The sequence below is a fragment of the Trichosurus vulpecula genome, chromosome 4 (assembly GCF_011100635.1).
Source record: "Trichosurus vulpecula isolate mTriVul1 chromosome 4, mTriVul1.pri, whole genome shotgun sequence".
Lineage (NCBI taxonomy): Eukaryota > Metazoa > Chordata > Mammalia > Diprotodontia > Phalangeridae > Trichosurus > Trichosurus vulpecula.
The window spans coordinates 68,417,932-68,438,163 of NC_050576.1; the positions used below are offsets into that span (position 1 = coordinate 68,417,932).

A 20,232-nucleotide genomic window follows, 5' to 3' on the forward strand; every position below is an offset into this window, starting at 1 on the left:
CACTCTTCTCAATCCCATCTTTGTCCATTTCCTTATGTAGCACATCAGGTGTAGAGGTATTAGAATGAGGTTGTCTGTCATCATCTGTATGGTAGTAGCTGATAAGAAAAGAATCATCACAGAAATGCTACAAAATCTGTTGCCTTTTCTAGAAGTTTGTGACCAAGCTTTGGACAGATTCGTTTTCTCCTTCATTGCTTTTAGAGGGTATTTTGAGACTACCTATCTGATATGAGAGTTTAGCGTTAATATAACTAATACCATATTTCTTTTGACCAGAAATAGCCAATACATTAATTGCTTCTTTAAAAGAAAAAAGAAGAAACCACATGCCTAGACTGACATTAAGACCATGTATCATCATAGAGGAAGATGTTTGTCCTCTCATTTTGTAATTAATTCCTAAAGAAGAGAAGATCTTTATGATTTTCAAAGCATTGTGCCGGACCATTTTTCTCTTGATTTCAAAAAAGGAAAGAAAATGGAGCTTGCATACTATAAGTTAGTATGCTTTGATTCCTGGAAAACATTTGGGAATATGTTATTCAAAACTGAAGTTCTTAACCTGGGGTCTGTGAACTTTTTCTTTTGATAATTATGTTTGAATATAATTGTTTCCTTTGTAATTCTATGTATTTTATTTCATATTTTTAAAAGTATTATTCTGAGAATGGATCCATACGCTTCCCCACAGTGCCAGAAAGGTTTGTGACACACAAAAAAATGGTTAAGAACCCACAATTTAAAAGATGTTTTGTGTACATCTAGAAAAGGAAATGGTGATCACTAAAAGCTAGCATGATTTTTTTCAAGAACAAATCATGGTAGACTATGCTCTTGTCCTTATTAAGCAAGGTCACTAGGGCTGGTGGGTATAGTTTACCTGGATTTAAGCCAAGCACTTGATGAATCTCTCAAGCTATTCTTGTGGATAAGAAAGAGAAATGCATACTAATCCAGAGGTGTCAAACTTGATGCCCTTGTAGCCTGAACTTGATGAAAATGTATTATCTAATATTTGGCAATAAGTAGCTTCTCTCCTAAGGCCAAATAAAAAGAGAATTCTCAAATCCTTTTACCTCTGGAGGCTGACCAGGAAACTGGAGAGCTTCTCACTCTCTTTTAATCCACTCTGCCCTCTTAACTCTCACTATTCCAGTTGTGTGATGAGATTCAAACTTAGCAATATTGAAGGTAAAATTCCCCTTAAGGGGAATCGTGATCCCTATGGCCCTGGTTGTGTTATAGACTTGTGCTTGTTAGAATAGAACTATTTGTGAATCAGTTTCAGCACTGCTGTCATCAAAATTATTTGGTGAAGGCTGGTTTAACTGAATTTGCCTTTGATAATAACAGTTACTAAAAATTGCTTCTAGAAAGGCCACTATTTGAAGAAGACCATTGAATCTTCTATTCTGCCTATCGTAGTACTGAGAGAGGTTCCATACCAGTCCATTTGATTGAGACCACATCAGCTAGATTCCATTCTTGGTGGCTTTGGTCATAATTTGTTATCATGACTATTAGCAGAGATTGCGTTAGCACTCCCAATGTTGCAGTAGAGAGAATTATGCTAGTTTAAAAAGATTCCATTTCATCAAAAAAAATGACATAGAAATGTAATATGTAGTGTTTTTAGAAAATCTGGCATACCTAAAGTGTATAATTTGGGGTAGTATTCTATTTTAAAAAATAAATGATAATTTGGAACAAGTTGCCATTCTACTTTATTTTGTTCTGATTAACTATAAATAATCACAAAATCCTAGAAATATTCCAGCTTACTTTTCTAAAAAAGCAAACAACAAAAAAACTAGAACCACAGATGTTTAGGAAGAATGCATTTTTTTGGAAAATTAGGAATCAATTAAGCATGTAATTTAAATTAATTTCTGTTGACTGGGAAGACAAATAGGTGATGCTTAAGCTGCATTAGTTTTATGACAGGTGCCTTCAGTATGCCATAAATCTCATTCTTTTACCATTTGCCTATGTACCAAATGTCTTACAGGCTTATTAGAGTGTCCTTTGTTCATAGTACCCATGATGGTATATGGACATAGAGTATGATATTACTGACCACAATATTGGATGGTTGTAGTGGCTCTAGAAGGTCCCTTGTAGTACACTGGTGGTGCAGATTGGTTCTTGGATTGTAGGAGGATCCATTCTGATCCTAAAGCCACTTTAAGGTGATTGTGTAAGACAACGGAAAGATTGCTAAACTTGGAGCCAGTGGAACTGTGTTAAACCATGATTGCTATTTAGTACCTGTACGATCTTATTAAGGCACTTAACAAACTTTTGGTGCCTTGGTTTTTTTGTCTTTAAAATGAGGGTAATGGGGGAAGCTAGGTGGCACAATGAGTAGAGCACTGGCCCTGGAATCAGGAGGACCTTACCTCAGACACTTGGCACATGTACTAGCTGTGTGACCTTGGGCAAGTCACCTAACCCCAATTGCCCTGTCAAAAAAAAAACAAACCAAAAAATGAGGGTGTTATATTTTATGACCTCTGAGGTCTCTTTCAGTTCTAAGTACAGAGTGTTCCAAAAGTCTTAGTGAAGTTTTAACCTTTAAATAGCTTAAAACTTCACTACAGCTAGGTTCAGTTCGGTGTGAATAACAAACCTGAAATGGGCAGGTTATTTGAGTGTATAATGGATATTTCCATTGTGCTTGAACCAGTTACCATATTTTATATAATTATAACTGAGAATAGTGCAAATTCAAATACATGGGACCATTTAAGGAGATTCATTATATGTACTAATAGGGACCTAATTCTAAGACTTTAGGGATACCCTATATATGATCCTGCAATGGGGCAGAGGGAAAACTACTCTTAGACAAGATCATTTTGGAAGGTGAGGACCCACTCCTTCTGGGAGTTTTGCTTCACTGTGTTAGGGAATCATAATTCAGGCCCCCACCCCGTCTCAAGGTAATAATAATGATGGTATCTGATACTTTAAGGTTTACAATTACTTTATAGGTTGTATAAAATAGAGGTCATTTAACCTCTATTTTAAGGAGGAGGAAACTAAAACTTAGGTTAAATAATAGCCTTGTCATAATCATATAGTAACCCTCAAATGGATCCTAGAACTGACCCCCTCTTACAGAGGACTTTTAGGGGGGTACTTTAGCTACTTTGAATGTCCCTGAGTTCCAGTTCAATTTCTTACATTCTCCTTTGGGGTCTAGAAGAGACTAGGATCTATTTTACTGTTGCCTACACCTTTGATATCATCTGAGAATAATATAGCAGTTGTGATACACATACTGGATTTGAGGGGATCGTGTAACTGGAACCAATTAAAAAAATGATTGACCATTTGGGTGCCTTCTAGTTCTTCTTTCTCACCTTTCCTCATCTCTCATCTCCCTAAATTGCCTGATCAGTTTATTTTAATGTTTCAAGCACACAAGAAGACCTTAAACATGTCAAAATGCATCAGTGGTGTTAATAATTTACTTTTTCTGTCTCCCCTCTTCTCATCCTCTAGGCTTACTCTGTCTATGATGAAGATATTGGATATTGCCAAGGACAGTCTTTTCTTGCTGCTGTACTGCTGCTCCATGTGAGTAAATTATCTTGTAGAAAAATGAAAGTACTGTCAAGAACTTTAATTTTTAATTGACTTTATTCTTCCTTTCTCATTGATTTCCTTTTCCTAATAAAGATCACATATAGAATTTTCATAATTCAACATTTCTTTATTCTAACCCATATTGTTCACATTGGAACTATTTATTAAGGGAGTGAATTTTTTTATCTGGAATTATCTTTAAACATTTACTTGGGATATTTTTATAATGTAGTATATAGTCATTTTTTGTAAAGATATAATTTTTAGTTGATATATATGTATACATATGTGTGTGTATATATACATATACACATACATACACACACGTATACATACATATACATATACATATACATATACATATACATATACATATACATATACATATACATATACATATACATATACATGCCACTTTCATTTCCCTCCCAGTCCTTAGGATCATTCTTGTTTTGTCTTTTTGTAAGCTTTTTCTAGATCTGGGGACAGACCTTACATTGAGGTGCCCAGCTATTATGTTTTAATTTCTATTTCTCACTGTAATATGTTTAGCATTTCCTTTAAGTACATGCATTTTATACTCTTTGGGGTGTGTGTGTAGCATATGGTTATTATTTCATTATTATATATTTATAGATAATATTTATTATCTATTTATAGATAGATGTAGATATTATTTATGGTACCTCTGAACACAATGTATTTTTCCTGCTTATCTCATCCAACCATGTCTGTTTTTTCTATTGACTTGTCTGAAGTCATGATTTCTATCTCTGCTCTTTTGAATTCACCTTAAACATTAAATTCTTCTCTAGATCCTTATTTTAATTCTGTCTAAGTCATTAAATTTCAAGTGTGTTTCTTGTAAACAACTTATTGTTGGATTTTGCTTTAGAATCCATTCTGCTTCCCTCCTCTATTTTATGAGTGAATTAATTCCATTTACACTTATTGATATGATTTTTTATTGTAAGTTTTCCTTTATTATATCCTTTTATACCTTTTTTCTCATTGCCCCAATACCCCATCTTTGCAAGTAATGTTCTTTGTAAAGAAAGTAAAAAAAATGGACTGTGAATAGCAGTAGTAATCTTTAGGTGGCACAGTGGGTGGAGTACAGGGCCTGAAATCAGGAAAACCTATCTTTCTGAGTTCAAATCTGGCCTCAGATACTTACTACCTGTGTGACCATGGGCAAGTCGCTTAATCCTGTTTGCCTCAGTTTCTTTATCTGTAAAATGAGCTGGAAAAGGAAATGACAAACCTCTCTAGTATCTTTGCTAAGAAAACCCCAAATGGGGTCATGAAGAGTTAGATATTACAATGACTGAACAACAAGAAGTAATCTTTAATTAAAGTGATCTACTCCCATTCCTGTGGTCTTCCTCTTTTCATCTAGCCCAGACCCCAACCCCTGGTTCTTCTACTTTATTTTTCTCCATTTAATCCTTCCTTCATGATCCCTCTCTGAAGTTAAAGTTTGTTTTGCTTATGACTATTTCCCCTCTGACTCTGTCCTTTTGAAACTCACTCTCCTTCTCCCTGTACATGCCTGTTCCTCTGTTGAAGCATTTATGGCATTTGAGGTATTGATAGTACTGATTGTTTTTTCCCCAGTTATCCTTTCTTCTTGTGAAATCAGAACATAGAGGAGTACCACTTTCTCTGCTGTGTTCTGTATCAAGCTAATTAAGTTAGTTAATAAACTCCAGTGGCTTTTTGTTGCCCTAGGAGTAAATACAAAAGACTTTGTTTGGCAGTCAAAACCCTTCACAACCTATTAGCCTCCTACCTTTCCAGTCTTGTTATATGTTACTACCCAACACATGCTCTCCTATCCAGTGACACCGGCCTCCCTGCTATTCCACAAATAAAATACTCCACATTGTCCCTAGTTGTCCCTCATGCCTGTTTTTTGCCTTTTTTTGTACACCCAGCTCTTAGCACAGTACTTGCAATACAGACAGTGCTTAATAAATGTTTATTGATTAAACACAATAGTTGCCAATATGGACAGTTTGCAACCCTATTCTGCCCTTATCTTTTTCTTAGATTTGTAGGAGCAGGGACAGTAAAATGTTTATACTGCTTATTCAGTCAGTAGAATTGTTGGAGCCCAGTCAGCCAGAGTTTCAGGATTCCAACTAGGCCTTAATAGCTACTGTAGCAGTCTTAGGGCACATGAAGCCCCTAAGTATAATTCCATTACTTTGCTATTTCCTCTCTTTCATGACATGTTTAATGAATATATTGGGTTTTAGGAGGTTACTATTATAGATTATTATTATTTTTAAATAGTAACATAAACCTTTTGTATTCTATGCTTATGTTTATCCCAGTTTGGTTGTTTTCCATCCTTAAAGAGGAGAAGAGGAAAGAGAACAAGCTTTAGTCAAATGCCTGCTGTGTGCCAGGCATTATGCCATGCCCTTTATAAATATTATCCCATTTGATACTTGATTAGATTTTATACTTCTAGGACAGAGATTATCAGTATTATTAACCACATTTTACAGATGAGAAAACTGAGGCTTAAAAGGTGAAGCTATTTGCTAGTGTTCACACAACTCATAAGTATTGGAAACAGGACTTGAACCTCGTTCTTCCTAATTCTAAGTCCACAACTTTACAACTACTATGCCATGCTTATGAGTTCAGTTTAAAAAAAATGCTTCTCTGAGTAATTTATTCAATATCCTTGAATAGTATTTTGTTTGTGTATTAGAGTCCAAATAAACATAAAACTCAAAATGTTTTGCTAATTTTGTATTATATTTTTTAAAAAATATAACTGCTGTGTATTTACAACAGATAGCAGTCCACCAATGATTGAACCATACATGAGGCTAATTTCCAACCCCAACTCCCAAAGTAAAACCTTGTGCATCCTAAGTAGATAAAGAGAATGGGAAAAAATATTATCCATACATTTAAACAGATTCACAAATGAACACTCTAAACTAGGTATGCTCTATGTCTTCTTATTAATCTGACACTTTTTTTCCTTAAAAAATATAGAGCTATAGCCAGTTTGCATGCTGTTCTGAGTCTCATGATTGTTCTTTTTAAAAATATTTTGATGTTTTTTCTTCTCTATTGTTTTTACGACATCTTGATGTCCCCTCATGTGAATATGTCATAGCTTATTCTCCTATCCTCTAATTAAGGGATATAAAGATGCTTCCAGGTTTTTCCATTATGAATAAAGCAGCTATAAATATTTTGGTGCATATGATTAATTTACTTTTCTTTCTACCTTTAAGGTAGAGTCCTAGCAATGGAATCATATCAACAATTTATTTTTTGGTTTGTTGAATGTAATGTCTACTTTTAAAAGAAAGGAATAAAGAATAAACTGATGCCATGACACCTTTCACAGTATGTTATGCTATCAGTAAAGCAGCTTTAGTCTAGTCATTGATTGGATGATTAGAGAAATCATATGAGTTTTAGGTGTATTGAGGGGCCTCTGTGCCATTTGACCAAAGTTACTTCTTTCAGTCCATTTGCCATTGGATGAGATACCCCTTTTCTTCGTGGTAAAGAGATGTGACTTGGTGGTTTCCATCAGGTCCTTTCCAGGTCCTTAAAGGTTGGGAAGTTGTTTGTTTTCTAAGGGGGAAATCATGAGAAGACCCAGGTTTGAATCTTGGCTGTCTTATTTTACAACCTGTACTTATACCTTGGACAAATCCTTTTCTCTTGGTGTTTTACTTTCTTCACCTACATAAAATGATGCAGTTAGGTTACACTTGGGCTTCTTAACTTTTTTGTGTGTTACGTGTCTCTAGGAGTCTGATGAAGCCTATCAATTCCTTCACAGAAAAGTTTTTGTAAATACAGGAAATAAAATATGTAGGATTACAAAGTAAACCAATTAAATTGAATAAAGTCATCAATATATTTTTTAAAAGTTCACAGACCCGAACTTAAGAACTCCTGGGATAGATGGTGTATCAGCTTGATTACAGCTCTAATAAGTGAGGGAGTTACTGTTTTTTTTTAATCATTTATATAGACTGTTGCCTTTTTTTGCTTCTAGACCAGGGGTGAGGAACCTGTGGCCTCGAGGCCACATGCGGCCCTTTGACTGACTCCAAACTTCACCAAACAAATCCCCTTAATAAAAGGATTTATTCTATAAAACTTGGACTCAGTCAAAAGGCCACACCAAAGGGCCTAGAAGGCCGCATGTGGTCTTGAAGCTGCAGATTTCCTCACCTGAAGATTCTGGACATTGTTGGCAGCTCCACATTAATCATTGTCAAAGCCTGCTTCCCTTCATAATGCTGTTTTTTCTAGATCTGTTGGTTTGTATTTTATATTGACACCTATGAGGGGAGAAATACACAATGAATGAGATATTTAAGACCAGTGAATTATAGATATCAAGGTATTTATCTTTTTCCATGGAGTTTGCTACTTTAAAGATGAGTGTTATTGGATTTAACTGAAGAAGCTTCAGTGAACTAATGAATGTCCCTTGAAAGTTTCCAGATGTTTTGTTGAGAGCTTTTAGCACATGTTTATCAAGTAGGGCTTAGACAGTAGAAGCATTATTCATCACAGGATGAACTGCTTATTATATGCATGATGTAGTAATACTGATTTGTAGAGAGTTCCCTTACCACAGAGGAAGAATTTTTTATGATCTGGTTGCTTGAAACTCAGGATTGCAATTTTTCTTTGAAAAATTATTTGTATTCTGCGTTGTATTTTTTACAACAGTTTCCACAATTAGTTATTTTGTAAGTTGGTAGTCAGCACATTGACATTTGGATTTCAAATGGAATTAAATACTATTTCAAGTATCCTACTGACCAGAATTTCATACAATCCATTTGGATCAATTTTCCTCCAAGTAGATTTCAGAAAAATTACTTTAAACCATATTTATTTGATATTTTTGTTAAGGATTTAAATATTCTTGCCTTTGAATTAAATAACCATTTAAAACTTTTTTACTCTAATTTTTATAGACATGAGTTTAGAAGCTTCCCAGTTTTAAAAAAAGAACCACTAATTTTTTTGAATGAGCCTAGGAATATTCAAAAGTTAACATAAGAATGGCATCTCTGTGAAATACAAATTATTACCTAATACTTCTTACAACTGGGCAAATTTAATACTTCCAAAGAAATAAAGTAAAGGACATCAGGTAGGAACATGAAGAGGGTCAATTTCAGAATCTTTATTGTTTTAGGGATGTTTTACAGGTATGCTCCTATATACCCTCTATGCTTGTTCAAAATGGAAATCGTAAGGTTTCTTAAAGAGGTGCCAAAGAGGTGCCATTTTCACCTAATCGAGGCACTCATTTCCTTATTCAGTCACTCAGTCAGTCAGAAAGCATTTATTAAACACTTACTGTGTGCCTAGGGCTGGTGATTTAAAGAAGGTTAAAAGGCAACTCCCAAGCCTCAAGGAGCTCACATTTTAATGGGGGAGATAACATATAAATAACTATATACATACAGGTTTTGTAGAGAAGGTAGAAAGAAAACTGAGAAGGGAGTTGCTAGGAAGTAGTGACAGTACTATGTGGTGAGGTTTATTGATGTGCTAGGATGTGATATTGTATAAGACATAATAACTCAACTCAAAGAACTATAATATAGTTCTGATTTACCTGAAAGAACTGAACAAGGTGGTGGTATTGCTGCTGCTGTTGTTTCTGGAAAGACTTTGGAAATCTAATAAGCAGTTCTAGCAAGTAAATAATGATTAATTCCAATATTACATAAATTGTTCACAAAAATAGGAAAAGTAAACGTCTTGCATAATATCTGTACCTGGTAGAGATAAACTGGAGAAAGAAACCTACATACTAGTATCGCTAATGAATAATTCATATCAGTGCAAAAATATGCCCTCCTCTCACTTTCCATCTCTTGCTCAACAATAATTGAGACCAATACTACTGTTTTTGGAAAGGGCATGCCAGTAAATCGCCTTGTTTCTTTGCATTTGTTGTCTGTCCCTCTTGCCTGGATTGCAAGTTGTCTTCTTTCATGCTCACAAACCTTATCCTCCTTTAATATGCAGTCCAGAGCATTTATGTGCATTAATATGCAGTTCAGTGCAGTTGCATGAAGTGTTCACTGATTCTCCCCACTTGTTAATCTTCTTTCCCTTCTCAGATTTTGTTTGCATTATGTTTATTTGTGTATATGTTGTATTACACTAGTTATACTGTAAACTCTTTGAAAGCTAGAATTTTTCATTGTTTGTCTTTTCTCATGCATAATAGGCACTTAATAATGTATATTGTTCCACTTGTAAGCCTTGAAAATAATGTTGTCCTTAAAGCTTCATTCATTATAAAGTTTACTGTTATTTTTCTTGTAATTAGCTGTGCTGGTTAGCTTAATTGTTTATATGAATATGATTCAGAGGTCAAGGTCATGGTCTTAAGCTCTGATTGGGTCACTTAGAATTCATCTATTCCAAGGACATAGCCATTGTCTGCATGTGTATCTGTGTCAATATAAATGGAATAATGTATAGATTGGCCATTGCAGCCCATCACTATGTAAGAAAAATAAAACACTTTACAGTGTGTGCCATGCTGATGTTACATTAGCCACAATGCTGCTGCCATTGCTGACACTGATACTAGTCTCAGAGCAGAACAAGACATTATTATTTTATTTTTAAAACTCATATCTCCAAAATCATAGCTGTATATGTTCTAATATACAAATTAATTATTGTACTATATTTGCATAGATGGAAATCTCTCAAGAGATATAGTGTCTACAAGAGTTGCCTTCTGAATTGATGCTAAAATATGATAAATCCCTAGTTACCTAAAATGTTTAATAATGAGTAGGAGATCACTCTGTTGCCAAGATAACCTGATTTGTCTTATTTTCTGTATTTTCTTTAGCTTGCTGTTGAACAACATGCTTATTTTTTCTAATTATTATTCAATAACAGCAATAGTCATAATTGAAGTCAGCATGACATAAAGTAGATAAAGAGCTGGCCTTGGACATGGGTTCAAGTCCCCCCCTTTCACACACTAGTTTTGTGACATTGAGTTAGCCTCTGAACCTCTCAATGGTGCCAGGCAGCTCTCTAAAACTATAAATTGTTGAATAGTTAACTCATCCATCTGTATTTTTACTTGGAGTTTTTTCCTTGCAGCTGGGACCTTGTGATTTCACAGAGGAATTTGAATTTCACAGTTCTCTGAGATCCAGTGTAAGGAAAGGAAAATTACATGTGCCCTTGAGGGTAGGAGGATATTAGATATTAGAAAGGGCTTTCATGGGGAAGGTGGTATCACAATTGGGCCTAAAGAAAAGAACTTATTACAGTAGATTTTTAACGTGGGTGCAAGGCAATGGGAGTGGGGGAATCCATTCCAGATAATACCTGGAATGGTTTAGGCCAGGGCTGAGGAAACTGTGGCCTCGAGGCCATATGTGGCCTTCTAGGTCTTTGGGTTTGGCCTTCTGACTGAGTCCAAGTTTTATAGAACAAATCCTTTTATTAAGGGGATTTGTTCTGTGAAGTTTGGATTCAGTCAAAGAGCCTCACTTGAGAACCTAGAGGGCCACATATGGCCTCAAGGCTACAGGTTCCCCACCTCTGGTTTAGGCCATTGCACAAAGGTAAGAGAGAGAAGATTAAGGAGGAATGATGGCTGTTCAGTCAGTTTTTTAATCATGTCCGAATCTTTATGACCCCATTTAGGGTTTTCTTGGCAGAGATACTAGAATTTTACAGGTGAGGAACTGAGACAAACTGGCTTAGGTGACTTGCCGAGGGTCATACAGTTAGTAAGTGTCTAAGACCAGATTTGAACTCAAGAAGAAGAGTTTTCCCTGCTCCAGGCTTGGTACTCTCTATTCACTGCTGCTGTGAAGGGGGGATAGAGAGTGGTATATTTTGACTGGAACATAAACTTCAAGAAGGGATTATATAAAATAAATTTAAGTAGAAGTCAGATTATAGAAGGCCTTGAAGTGCTAGGCTCCCCAGAAAAGGGCAAAAACAATCTCTGCCTTCAAGGTGCTCACAGTATAATTAGGAGACAACATACAAACAGCTTGGTATGAAACAAGCTATAGGCAGGATAGATTGGAAATAATTTCAAAGGGAAAAGACTTGTAGAGGATGGGATTTTCAGCTGGGCCCTGAAGGAAGTGTGGGAAGCTAGGAAGCAGACAGGAGATGAGAAGAAAATTCTGGGTACAGTAGGTAGCCTGTGAAAATGCACAGGATATACAAGGTTGCTCAGGTATAAGGCTAGTTTTATGGTAGTCTAATCAGTTCTAGGGGATTCAAACCTTTGGTTTCAGTTATTGTTAATTAATTAAGCAATTCACCAATTAACATTAATTACCTGCAACCAAGGTGTATGCCTGATAGCTTGAAGTGGGCCTGCTTCCTACCCCCTCTCCTTCCACTGCCAATGGACGCAATGAAGTAATACCGAGTAAAAATGATTTTATATTTACTTCTCCTTTTTCCCCCAAGAGAACATAAATTTCTTGAGGACAGGAATTATTTGGCACATAGTAGGTACTTAAATGTTCACTGAATGAATGAATGGATGAATAAATAAATGTTTAAGGCACTGTGCTGGTAAATGCTAGGGATTCAGAGGCAATAACCACTATTAGATCTAGAAGAGTGGTTATCAGGTACCACTTGACTGTGGCCACAGGGGCTGGGGACCTTCACCACCTCCAGATCTTTACATGCCTTCAAGGTTTGCCCTGGATTTGCTATCTCTTTCTATAGGGGAACTAGCCTCCCCAGTGGTTCATTTCTGAATTTGGATTTCTGAATTTTGATTTCTACCTTTGCAACATGTAGTTTTATTTCCACACAGAAAAGAGAATGCTAAGCAATACTAGATAATAGAATTATTAAAGCGGAATCCTGGAAATATCTCACTACCTATATCTCACTACTAGTTGAGAGACTAATACTTCGGCATCATTTTGACATTTGCAAACAATTTCTTTGCAAAGACTGATAGTTAACCATTTTACACAATGAACAGCAAGTAGGCTCTTTCTTTCCATGGTCTCTATTTCTTTATGTTTCCATGTCTGTCTGTCTCTTTCTCATCCTTATACTTTAATGCTTCAGGTAGGAGAGGCCTGAGATCACTCCTTTAATATATCTATGAAATCCATTTCAGCAACCAATTAAGAGACTTTTCATTGACACACAGTACAAATCCCTGAATTGTTATGGTGGAAAGAAGCAGTTAGAGTTGATGTGTCTGCCCTGAGAAATAATAATAGCTAGCATTTATTTAGTGCTTTAAGATTTTCCAATTGCTTTACAAATATTACTTTTGATCCTCACAATAGTCCGAGAAGGTAGGTGCTATTATCACCACTATTTTATAGATGAGAAACTGAGTCCCAAGGAGGTTGAGTCACTTGCCCTGGGTCAGGACAATATTTGAATTCAGGTTTTCCTGACTCCGAGTCAGTTATCTTAACCCTGTATTACCTCATTGCGTCCATTGGAAGGAGAGGGGGGGAGGAAGCAGGCCCACTTCAAGCTATCAGGCACATGCCTTGGTTGTAGACTGAGCTTGCCCCAAGCCTGGCAGGGCTAGCTAGCTATACAGAGAAAAAGATAAACTAAATTGAATGTGGACAGCAGATTCCTTTTTAATCTTTGGACAAGAAATAGTGTTTAGATTTCTATTTTTTTTTCAGAGCAGCTGGATTCTCTTTCTTGCTTATCATGGTTATGGCTTTTCCTTTCTCTCCAGAGGTTTGTTTTCAGATTTTTTTTCTCTCCTATTTAGTGGTATCTTTGAACAGTTTTATGATGAGATGGTTTCTGAGATTCTGGATTAGATTAGTATAAATGACCCTAGTAGAGATAGTCATTGTTAATTATACCATAGCTGCTAAGGAATTTCTTGAGATTAACTTAGTATTTTTGTGTGGCACATAAGTGAACTAAAAATGCAGGACTTAACACCAGCTTCCAGGATGGGAGGTAGGGGATGAGCTCAGTTTATTCATCCAAGAACTGAATTACATAAGCTGGTCCATCAGAAAAGGGTTAGACTGTATGCAAGCCTGGATAAAATAAAGAGATATTCTTGGCTGTCTGTTCTAATAGAACGGAAAGGCTACAAAACTGAACATTATTTGTTACTCTGCTATTCAGAAATAGCCTTTGTTTTTTAGATCAGTCAGTGAACAAGCATTTATTAAGTCCTTGCTATGTGCCAAACACTGCTACGTGGGGATACAAGACACAAAATATCCCTGACTTTAGGGAGCTTAAATTGTAATGGGAAGGAAGGAAATAAGCATGCCAGGCACTGTACTAAACTCTTTAAAAATATCTTATTTAATCCCCACAACTACCCCGTGAGGCAGGTACTATTTATTATACAATGCTAGTAAGTGTCTTTGGCTGCATTTGAACTTAGGTCTTTCTAACTCCAGTCCCAGTGCTTTATCCATTCTACTACCTGCTTGCCTCTGGGAGAGACAACATGTAAATAATTGGGAGGAGGGAAAAAGGGAGAGAGAAGAGGAGGGTAGGAGGAAGAATGTGGAGGAGAGGAGAAAGAGAATCGAGGGGGGAGGGAAGGGGAAAGAGGAAGGAAAGAAGGGGAGAGAAGTAGGGAGACATACAGTGGAGGAGAGGAAGGCAGGAGAGAGGTGGGAGAGAATGGAGGGAGGGAGAGAGAGAGAAAGAGAGGGACAGATACACACAGAGGAAGGGCAGGAGAAAGAGAGATGGAGGGGGGAAGGAGAGGGAAAGGGAGGGAAGAAGAGAAAGAGAATGGAGGAGAGGAAGGTGGGGGGGAGGAACAGAGGAAAAGGAAGGGAGGGGGAGAGAGGAAGGGAAGGAGAAATAGAATGAATGAAGAGGGAGAGAAAAGGAGAGAGGAAAGAAAGGAGAGAGAGAGACACAATGGAGGAGAGGAGGGCAGGGGAGAAAGGAGAGGGAGGGAATAAGAATTTTTGGAAGGAGGGGAGATCATCCCAGAAATAGGGAAAGAAAAAAAAAAGAGGAGTGCCAAAAGCTACAACTCCAGAAATAGGGGAACACCAGTACAAAGGCATAGAGGTAAGAGATGTTACATTTGGGGGACACAATGTAGGCTCATGAAGCTAAATCAAGAGAATGTGGAGGGGAGCAGTGCAGTTGATTGATGCCTGAGTATGTGCACATTTGGCTACTTAACCCAGAATACCAACTGCTGGCCTTATACAACATGGGTGGGGAAACTGCGACCTCAAGGACATACGTGGCCCTCTAGGTCCTCAGGTGTGCCCTTTGACCAAATCCAAACAACTGTGAATTTCCCCACCCCTGCACTAGACCATGCTTCGGCTAAGCATCTCATCCAGCCATCCAGGCAAGCCATCTGGCCATTTATCTACTGCCATGCGCATAGCACCCTCCCTTGCCTGCCCCAGCCCAGCACTCCACCTCACCAGAACAAACTCTCTTTCCTAGTCAATTCTCCCCTGTAAGCCTTGTCTTCCCCATGAGAATGTAAGCTCCTTAAGGGCACAGACCATCTTTTTTCAAAATATATGTAACCCAGTGCTCCGAACATTGCCTGGTGCATAGTAAGTGTTTAGCAAATGCTTATTCATTCATTCACTTCCTCTATGAATTCTTGTATGTCCCCACAGTTGTTAATCCTCTTTCCTTATTTACTTTACCTGGAAGTAAAGGATACTTTAAAGAAAAAAAGAAAGGAGAAAAAAAAGGCCTAGATCCATGGCAAGAGCAAAGGATGATCAGTGAACAGCCCTGAAGCCCTTGTCTTCTATTGGTGTACTCAAGGAAGGCACCCAGCATATTGAGTGGACCCTCGGTAGTGAGTCACATAGCATAGATAGGCATGTTGACTTGGAGTCTACATTGGCAGAGGAAATATCCACATGAGTGAGACCACTTAACTACTTTTTGCCTCAGTTCCTCACCTGCAGATTGATTTGGCAGCTATGTAGTGTGGTCAGTAGAGTGCTTGATCTGGAATTGGGAAAACCTGAGTTCAGATCCTGACTCAGACGCTTGCTAGTTGTGTGACCTTGTGTATGTCACCATGTCTTTCAGCCTCAGTTTCCGTTTCTGTAAAATGGAGGGAATAGCATCTAACTTTGTAACTTTAAAGCAGTATTGAAGTTGCTATATTTAGTATTAGGAATTTCCAGTCTTGCAGATGAGTCCTTGCTGTCATGGACCTGTCTATATATAAATGTGTAAGGTTATAATCCAGTAGAGCTGGTAAGGCATCTCTACACAGATAACTGTGGGGATAATGATGGCACCTACCTCTGACAGGTTGTTGTGAGGGTAACATGAGAGTATTTGTAGAGCACATTGCAAACCTTAAAATGCCATAGAAGTGCTAGCTGCTATTGTGATCATACTGATTGTTACTGTATCACCTTTAAGGTCCTTTCTAGCTCTAAGATTTGTGACCTAAGTGCCTGTTATGTGCCAGGTATAATGATAGGCACTGAGGATACAAGAGCAAAAATGATACTCCCTGCCCTTGAGGAGCCGACATTCCATTGGAAGAAAGAACCATCTTCACAAATACGTAAATATAAAAGCAGATGCAAAATAATCGGGGCTGGGAAGCACCATCAGTTTTGTGGGTGGAGAATAGCTTTGCGTAGATGGTGGTGCTTGAGTTGCTTGGGCCTTTAATAGAACTCTGAATTATGAGAGGTGGAGGCAAGGAAAAACAGCCTTAGAGTTAATTAATTATATCCATATAAAGAGAATGGATTAGAAAGCGATGAGACCAATTAGGAAGCAATTACAGTGGCATAGGCAAGAGGTGATGAGGCCTGAACTAGGGAACTCAATTAAATTAAATTCAACATTTATTAAGCCTTCTCCATGTTCAAGACACTGTTCTAATTTCTGGAGATACTGACAAAAAATGAGATAGTCCCTGCTATTCCGTAATTCACATACAACATGTACACTTGTGTGTAAGTAAAAGGTAATATGACAGCTGGCTGTACTCATAGTTATACAAACAGCAGACAGGCAGGAGATAGAAGGGCGTAATGTCTCAGTATTCAGAAGAAGGAGAGACTATTCAGAGGGAAGCTTTGCTCAGCTCTACCTATCAAAAACTACAAAGAAGAAAAGTAAGGTGAGGACTGAGGAAAGACTATTAGCTTAAACTGATAAGAGATTGATAGTTTCAGTAACACTGATGATGAGTCAGCAAGTTCAATGTCTTATTCTTGGGAGGTATAGGACAATAATGTGAGGCTGGGAGGGTCCAGAGAAGTTTTATTTGAAGGGTAGGAGATATCTTGGCATGAGCCAGGAGACATCGAAGTTGGGGGTGAATGATTCCGGGCTCAGTCTTCTGAAGGAGCCTAGATGAGATAGAAAGAGGACATAAGGAGAGATATTAATCTTAACCAAAAGGCAGACTTAGGGGACTTCTTCGAGACTTGAGCAAAGGCGAAAAGATGAGTGACGGTGTAAAATGGCTTTGAAATATGGAGTAAGGGAAATAAGAGAAACTCGCAGAAGCCTCCTAAGTAGGAAGAGAAAGGCAAAAAGGGATACAGGCTTGGTGGCAAAGAGATTTAGAAGAGAAGAGAACGTTGGGAACCCCTTTGGTGAAAGCCTAATTGATAAAACAGGGAGGAATAAAAGAATTGCCTTGTAGCAGTGAGGGCCAGTTGAGATTAGAAAGCATGACTTGGTAGTACACGTAGTCATCACAATTTCACAACTTTCTTCCAAAGCACTTACTTTATTTCAATAACCATTAAGTGCCCAAGGACAGTATGTTCCACGGGGTTGCAAAGAATTTGACACTGCTGACCAACAATAACAGTATTTTTTGCTTCTGCACTTACTTTGAGTTTCAGCTTCCTGTTAACCATTTAATTGTAGCCTTCCTCATCTGAAGACAGCTAGTTTGAGCCATGTGTAAACAAAGGATGATTCATTTTTTTCCTAATGGTTCTTTGGTATTTCATACACTAGCCACATTTGGTCTAAAACAAGTGACAGGGCCAGCTAGACTAAGCATATTTCAAAATAGGTGGTTTTGTATATGTATATACTTCTGATGGATGGCTCATGACATCTGGATGATTAGTAGGTTAGGCAGCTGCTTATTTGATATGATTTCAGGGTTCTTGGTATCCTCAAAGGACTTCCCCATTGGGCTGCCTGTGTGACTCATATTTCATTACATTCATAACTCTTTGTCTAATCAACCAACAAGTTTTTTGAAGTTCTTATTATATGTCAAGTACTATGCTAAGTATGGGACAGCTGGGTGGTACAGTGGATAGAGCACTGGGCTTGAAATCAGGAAGACTCATGAGTTCACATCCAGCCTCAGACACTTACTAGCCGTGTGATCCTGGGAAAGTCACTCAACCCTGTTTGCCTCAGTTCCTCATCTCTAAAGTGAGCTGGAGAAGGAAATAGCAAACCGCTGAAGTATCTTTGCCAAGAAAACCCAAAAATTGAGTCACAAAGAGAAGGACAGTATTGAAAAGACTGAACCAAAATCCTAAGTATTAGAAATAAAAGGACAGAAATTAAGTGGTCCCTGTCCTCAAGGTGTTTTCATTCCCTTGGAGGAGGGTGTGCGTGCGTGTGTGTGTGTGTGTGTGTACATGTATGTACATATATGTATATATATGTATTCAAAAATTATATTTTAAAAATATAAGAATTTTTGTGGAAAAGGGAGGAGGCACTAGCTGCTGGGGGGATCAGGAAAGGCTTCTGTAGAAGGTGGCATGTTAGTTTTTCTGGCTTCATGTAAGACTCAGCTCAAATTCCCTCCTCCTGTGAGAGGGCATCTTTCCTGATTGTCCCAGTAAATACTGCCTTCGCTCCTGAGATGACCTGTCTATTGCAGTCCTTTGTGACAGGCCCTAGGTTAAGTGCTGAAGAAGCAGATACAAAAATGAAAGTCTCCTGCCCTCAAGGAGTTTCCATTCTATCCAACTGTAAAAAAAGCCTATGAGATCCTCTGCAGATACTAGAATCTTATGGGGAAGAAAGAGGTGCCTGAATACTTTGTTAGGAAAAAAGCACTGCTGAGGAGGTAAAAGAATTTTAAAAGGTGGATCTGGGGACCTTACAGAAAAAGTTCTCTCTACATTACTGTTTTGTGGGAAGCTATGGCGTCGATTTTTCCTGAGGTCCTGGAGCCATTTATACAGCAAAATAAGACCAGGAAGGAATTCCCCTTCATGCTCCTCAGTCATTCTCATTGTATTTTTCCCTCTCCAGATGCCTGAAGAACAGGCATTCTGTGTTTTGGTGAAGATTATGTATGACTATGGCTTGAGGGATCTCTACAAAAATAACTTCGAGGATCTTCACTGTAAATTCTATCAACTGGAACGGCTCATGCAGGTAAGATCAGAATCATTACTTTTTGTCTATTGGTGAGAGGAAATCTGATAGGCCATTATAGGGATATTCCAGGGTGAGTGAGAAAGTACTACTGGGTATTGTACAGATGACAGAAATGAGCATGGACCTTGCCTAATCTTTATATAAGTCTTAACATCCATCAGAAATTAAATTTCATTAAATTGGTGCTTACATTTTGAAACTTACTATGTCTAACACATTAAAGATTTTTATTTTAATAAAGTACAGTTATTTGGGAGGCATTTTATAGAGTTGTTGGCTATCAGATTGCCACACTGTTGATGTGAAAGAATTAGGAGAGTTATAGAGAAAGCATTCAGAATGTTATGAGCTCTTCCTAAATTAACACGCACACAGGCCAAATATAGGTCTAGAAGCAGGAAATGTTTTCAGTTTTTCCCACACAAGTCTCATGGTCCTATTCACTGTTACAAAGGAATGTCAAGTGAGACTCAAGAACAAGGTCATTAAGAAATTGAGGGGGGAAAAGACTATAATAAATTAGGATCTTTCCAAGCATTCAAGAAGCTAGATGTTTTGAGATTTCGTTATATCCGTTGTAATTTTAGGGTCATTCAGCTATTTTAAATTTTCATGTATAGAAAAAAAGTTCATGCTTTTCAAAGGTTTGTAACCTGATGACATAAAGCATTATCCTGATACATTAAGCATTGATGTTGTTGAACAGTAGATGGCTGTTGGCTCCATATGATTTGGGTTGATTTTTGTATTTTTCTTCATGAAATGTAGTTAGGACATTATATTGGATGTAATTGCTTAATCTTCTGACCTCGCTTATCCTACCTTATTATATATGGTGAATGAAGAGCAAAAAAACCTGAAGTGCTGTGAAGCAACTTATTCTCTTCCATTAACATTTTTAGAATATGATTTATCCACAGTGTGACCATTTGAAATGAGCACCATTTGAAATACTTGGAGGATGTATATGCATTTGTGATAGTTTTAAAGCAGTCACCCTGTGTAATAATTGATGTTTTCTCAATGATTTAATCATGGAAACTAGAAAGTAATCATTACGTCTTTATTTTGACCTTGGCTTTTCAGTAGTGAAAATGGCTGTGTTAATGGCCTATATTTTGCCTTCCATGCTTTTGGGGATAAATTTTAACTTCCTCTGAATACATGAGTATTTACTTATTTTCCTGGGAGAAAAAAATGAAGTTCCATACAGGGCCATTTTAGTCCCACACCACACACTTGAACAATTTTAGCAGT

General features: G+C 37.4%; 1 protein-coding gene across 2 annotated transcripts in view; it reads left to right on the forward strand.

The window, feature by feature from the left end:
• RABGAP1L (RAB GTPase activating protein 1 like) overlaps positions 1-20,232 on the forward strand; it is a 680,962-nt gene that overhangs the window by 401,975 nt on the left and 258,755 nt on the right. For both annotated transcript variants that reach the window (XM_036756235.1, XM_036756234.1), the window contains exons 15-16: positions 3,511-3,585; positions 18,847-18,972. In XM_036756235.1, the coding sequence (XP_036612130.1) occupies positions 3,511-3,585; positions 18,847-18,972 (201 nt within the window). The remainder of the gene's footprint in view (positions 1-3,510; positions 3,586-18,846; positions 18,973-20,232) is intronic.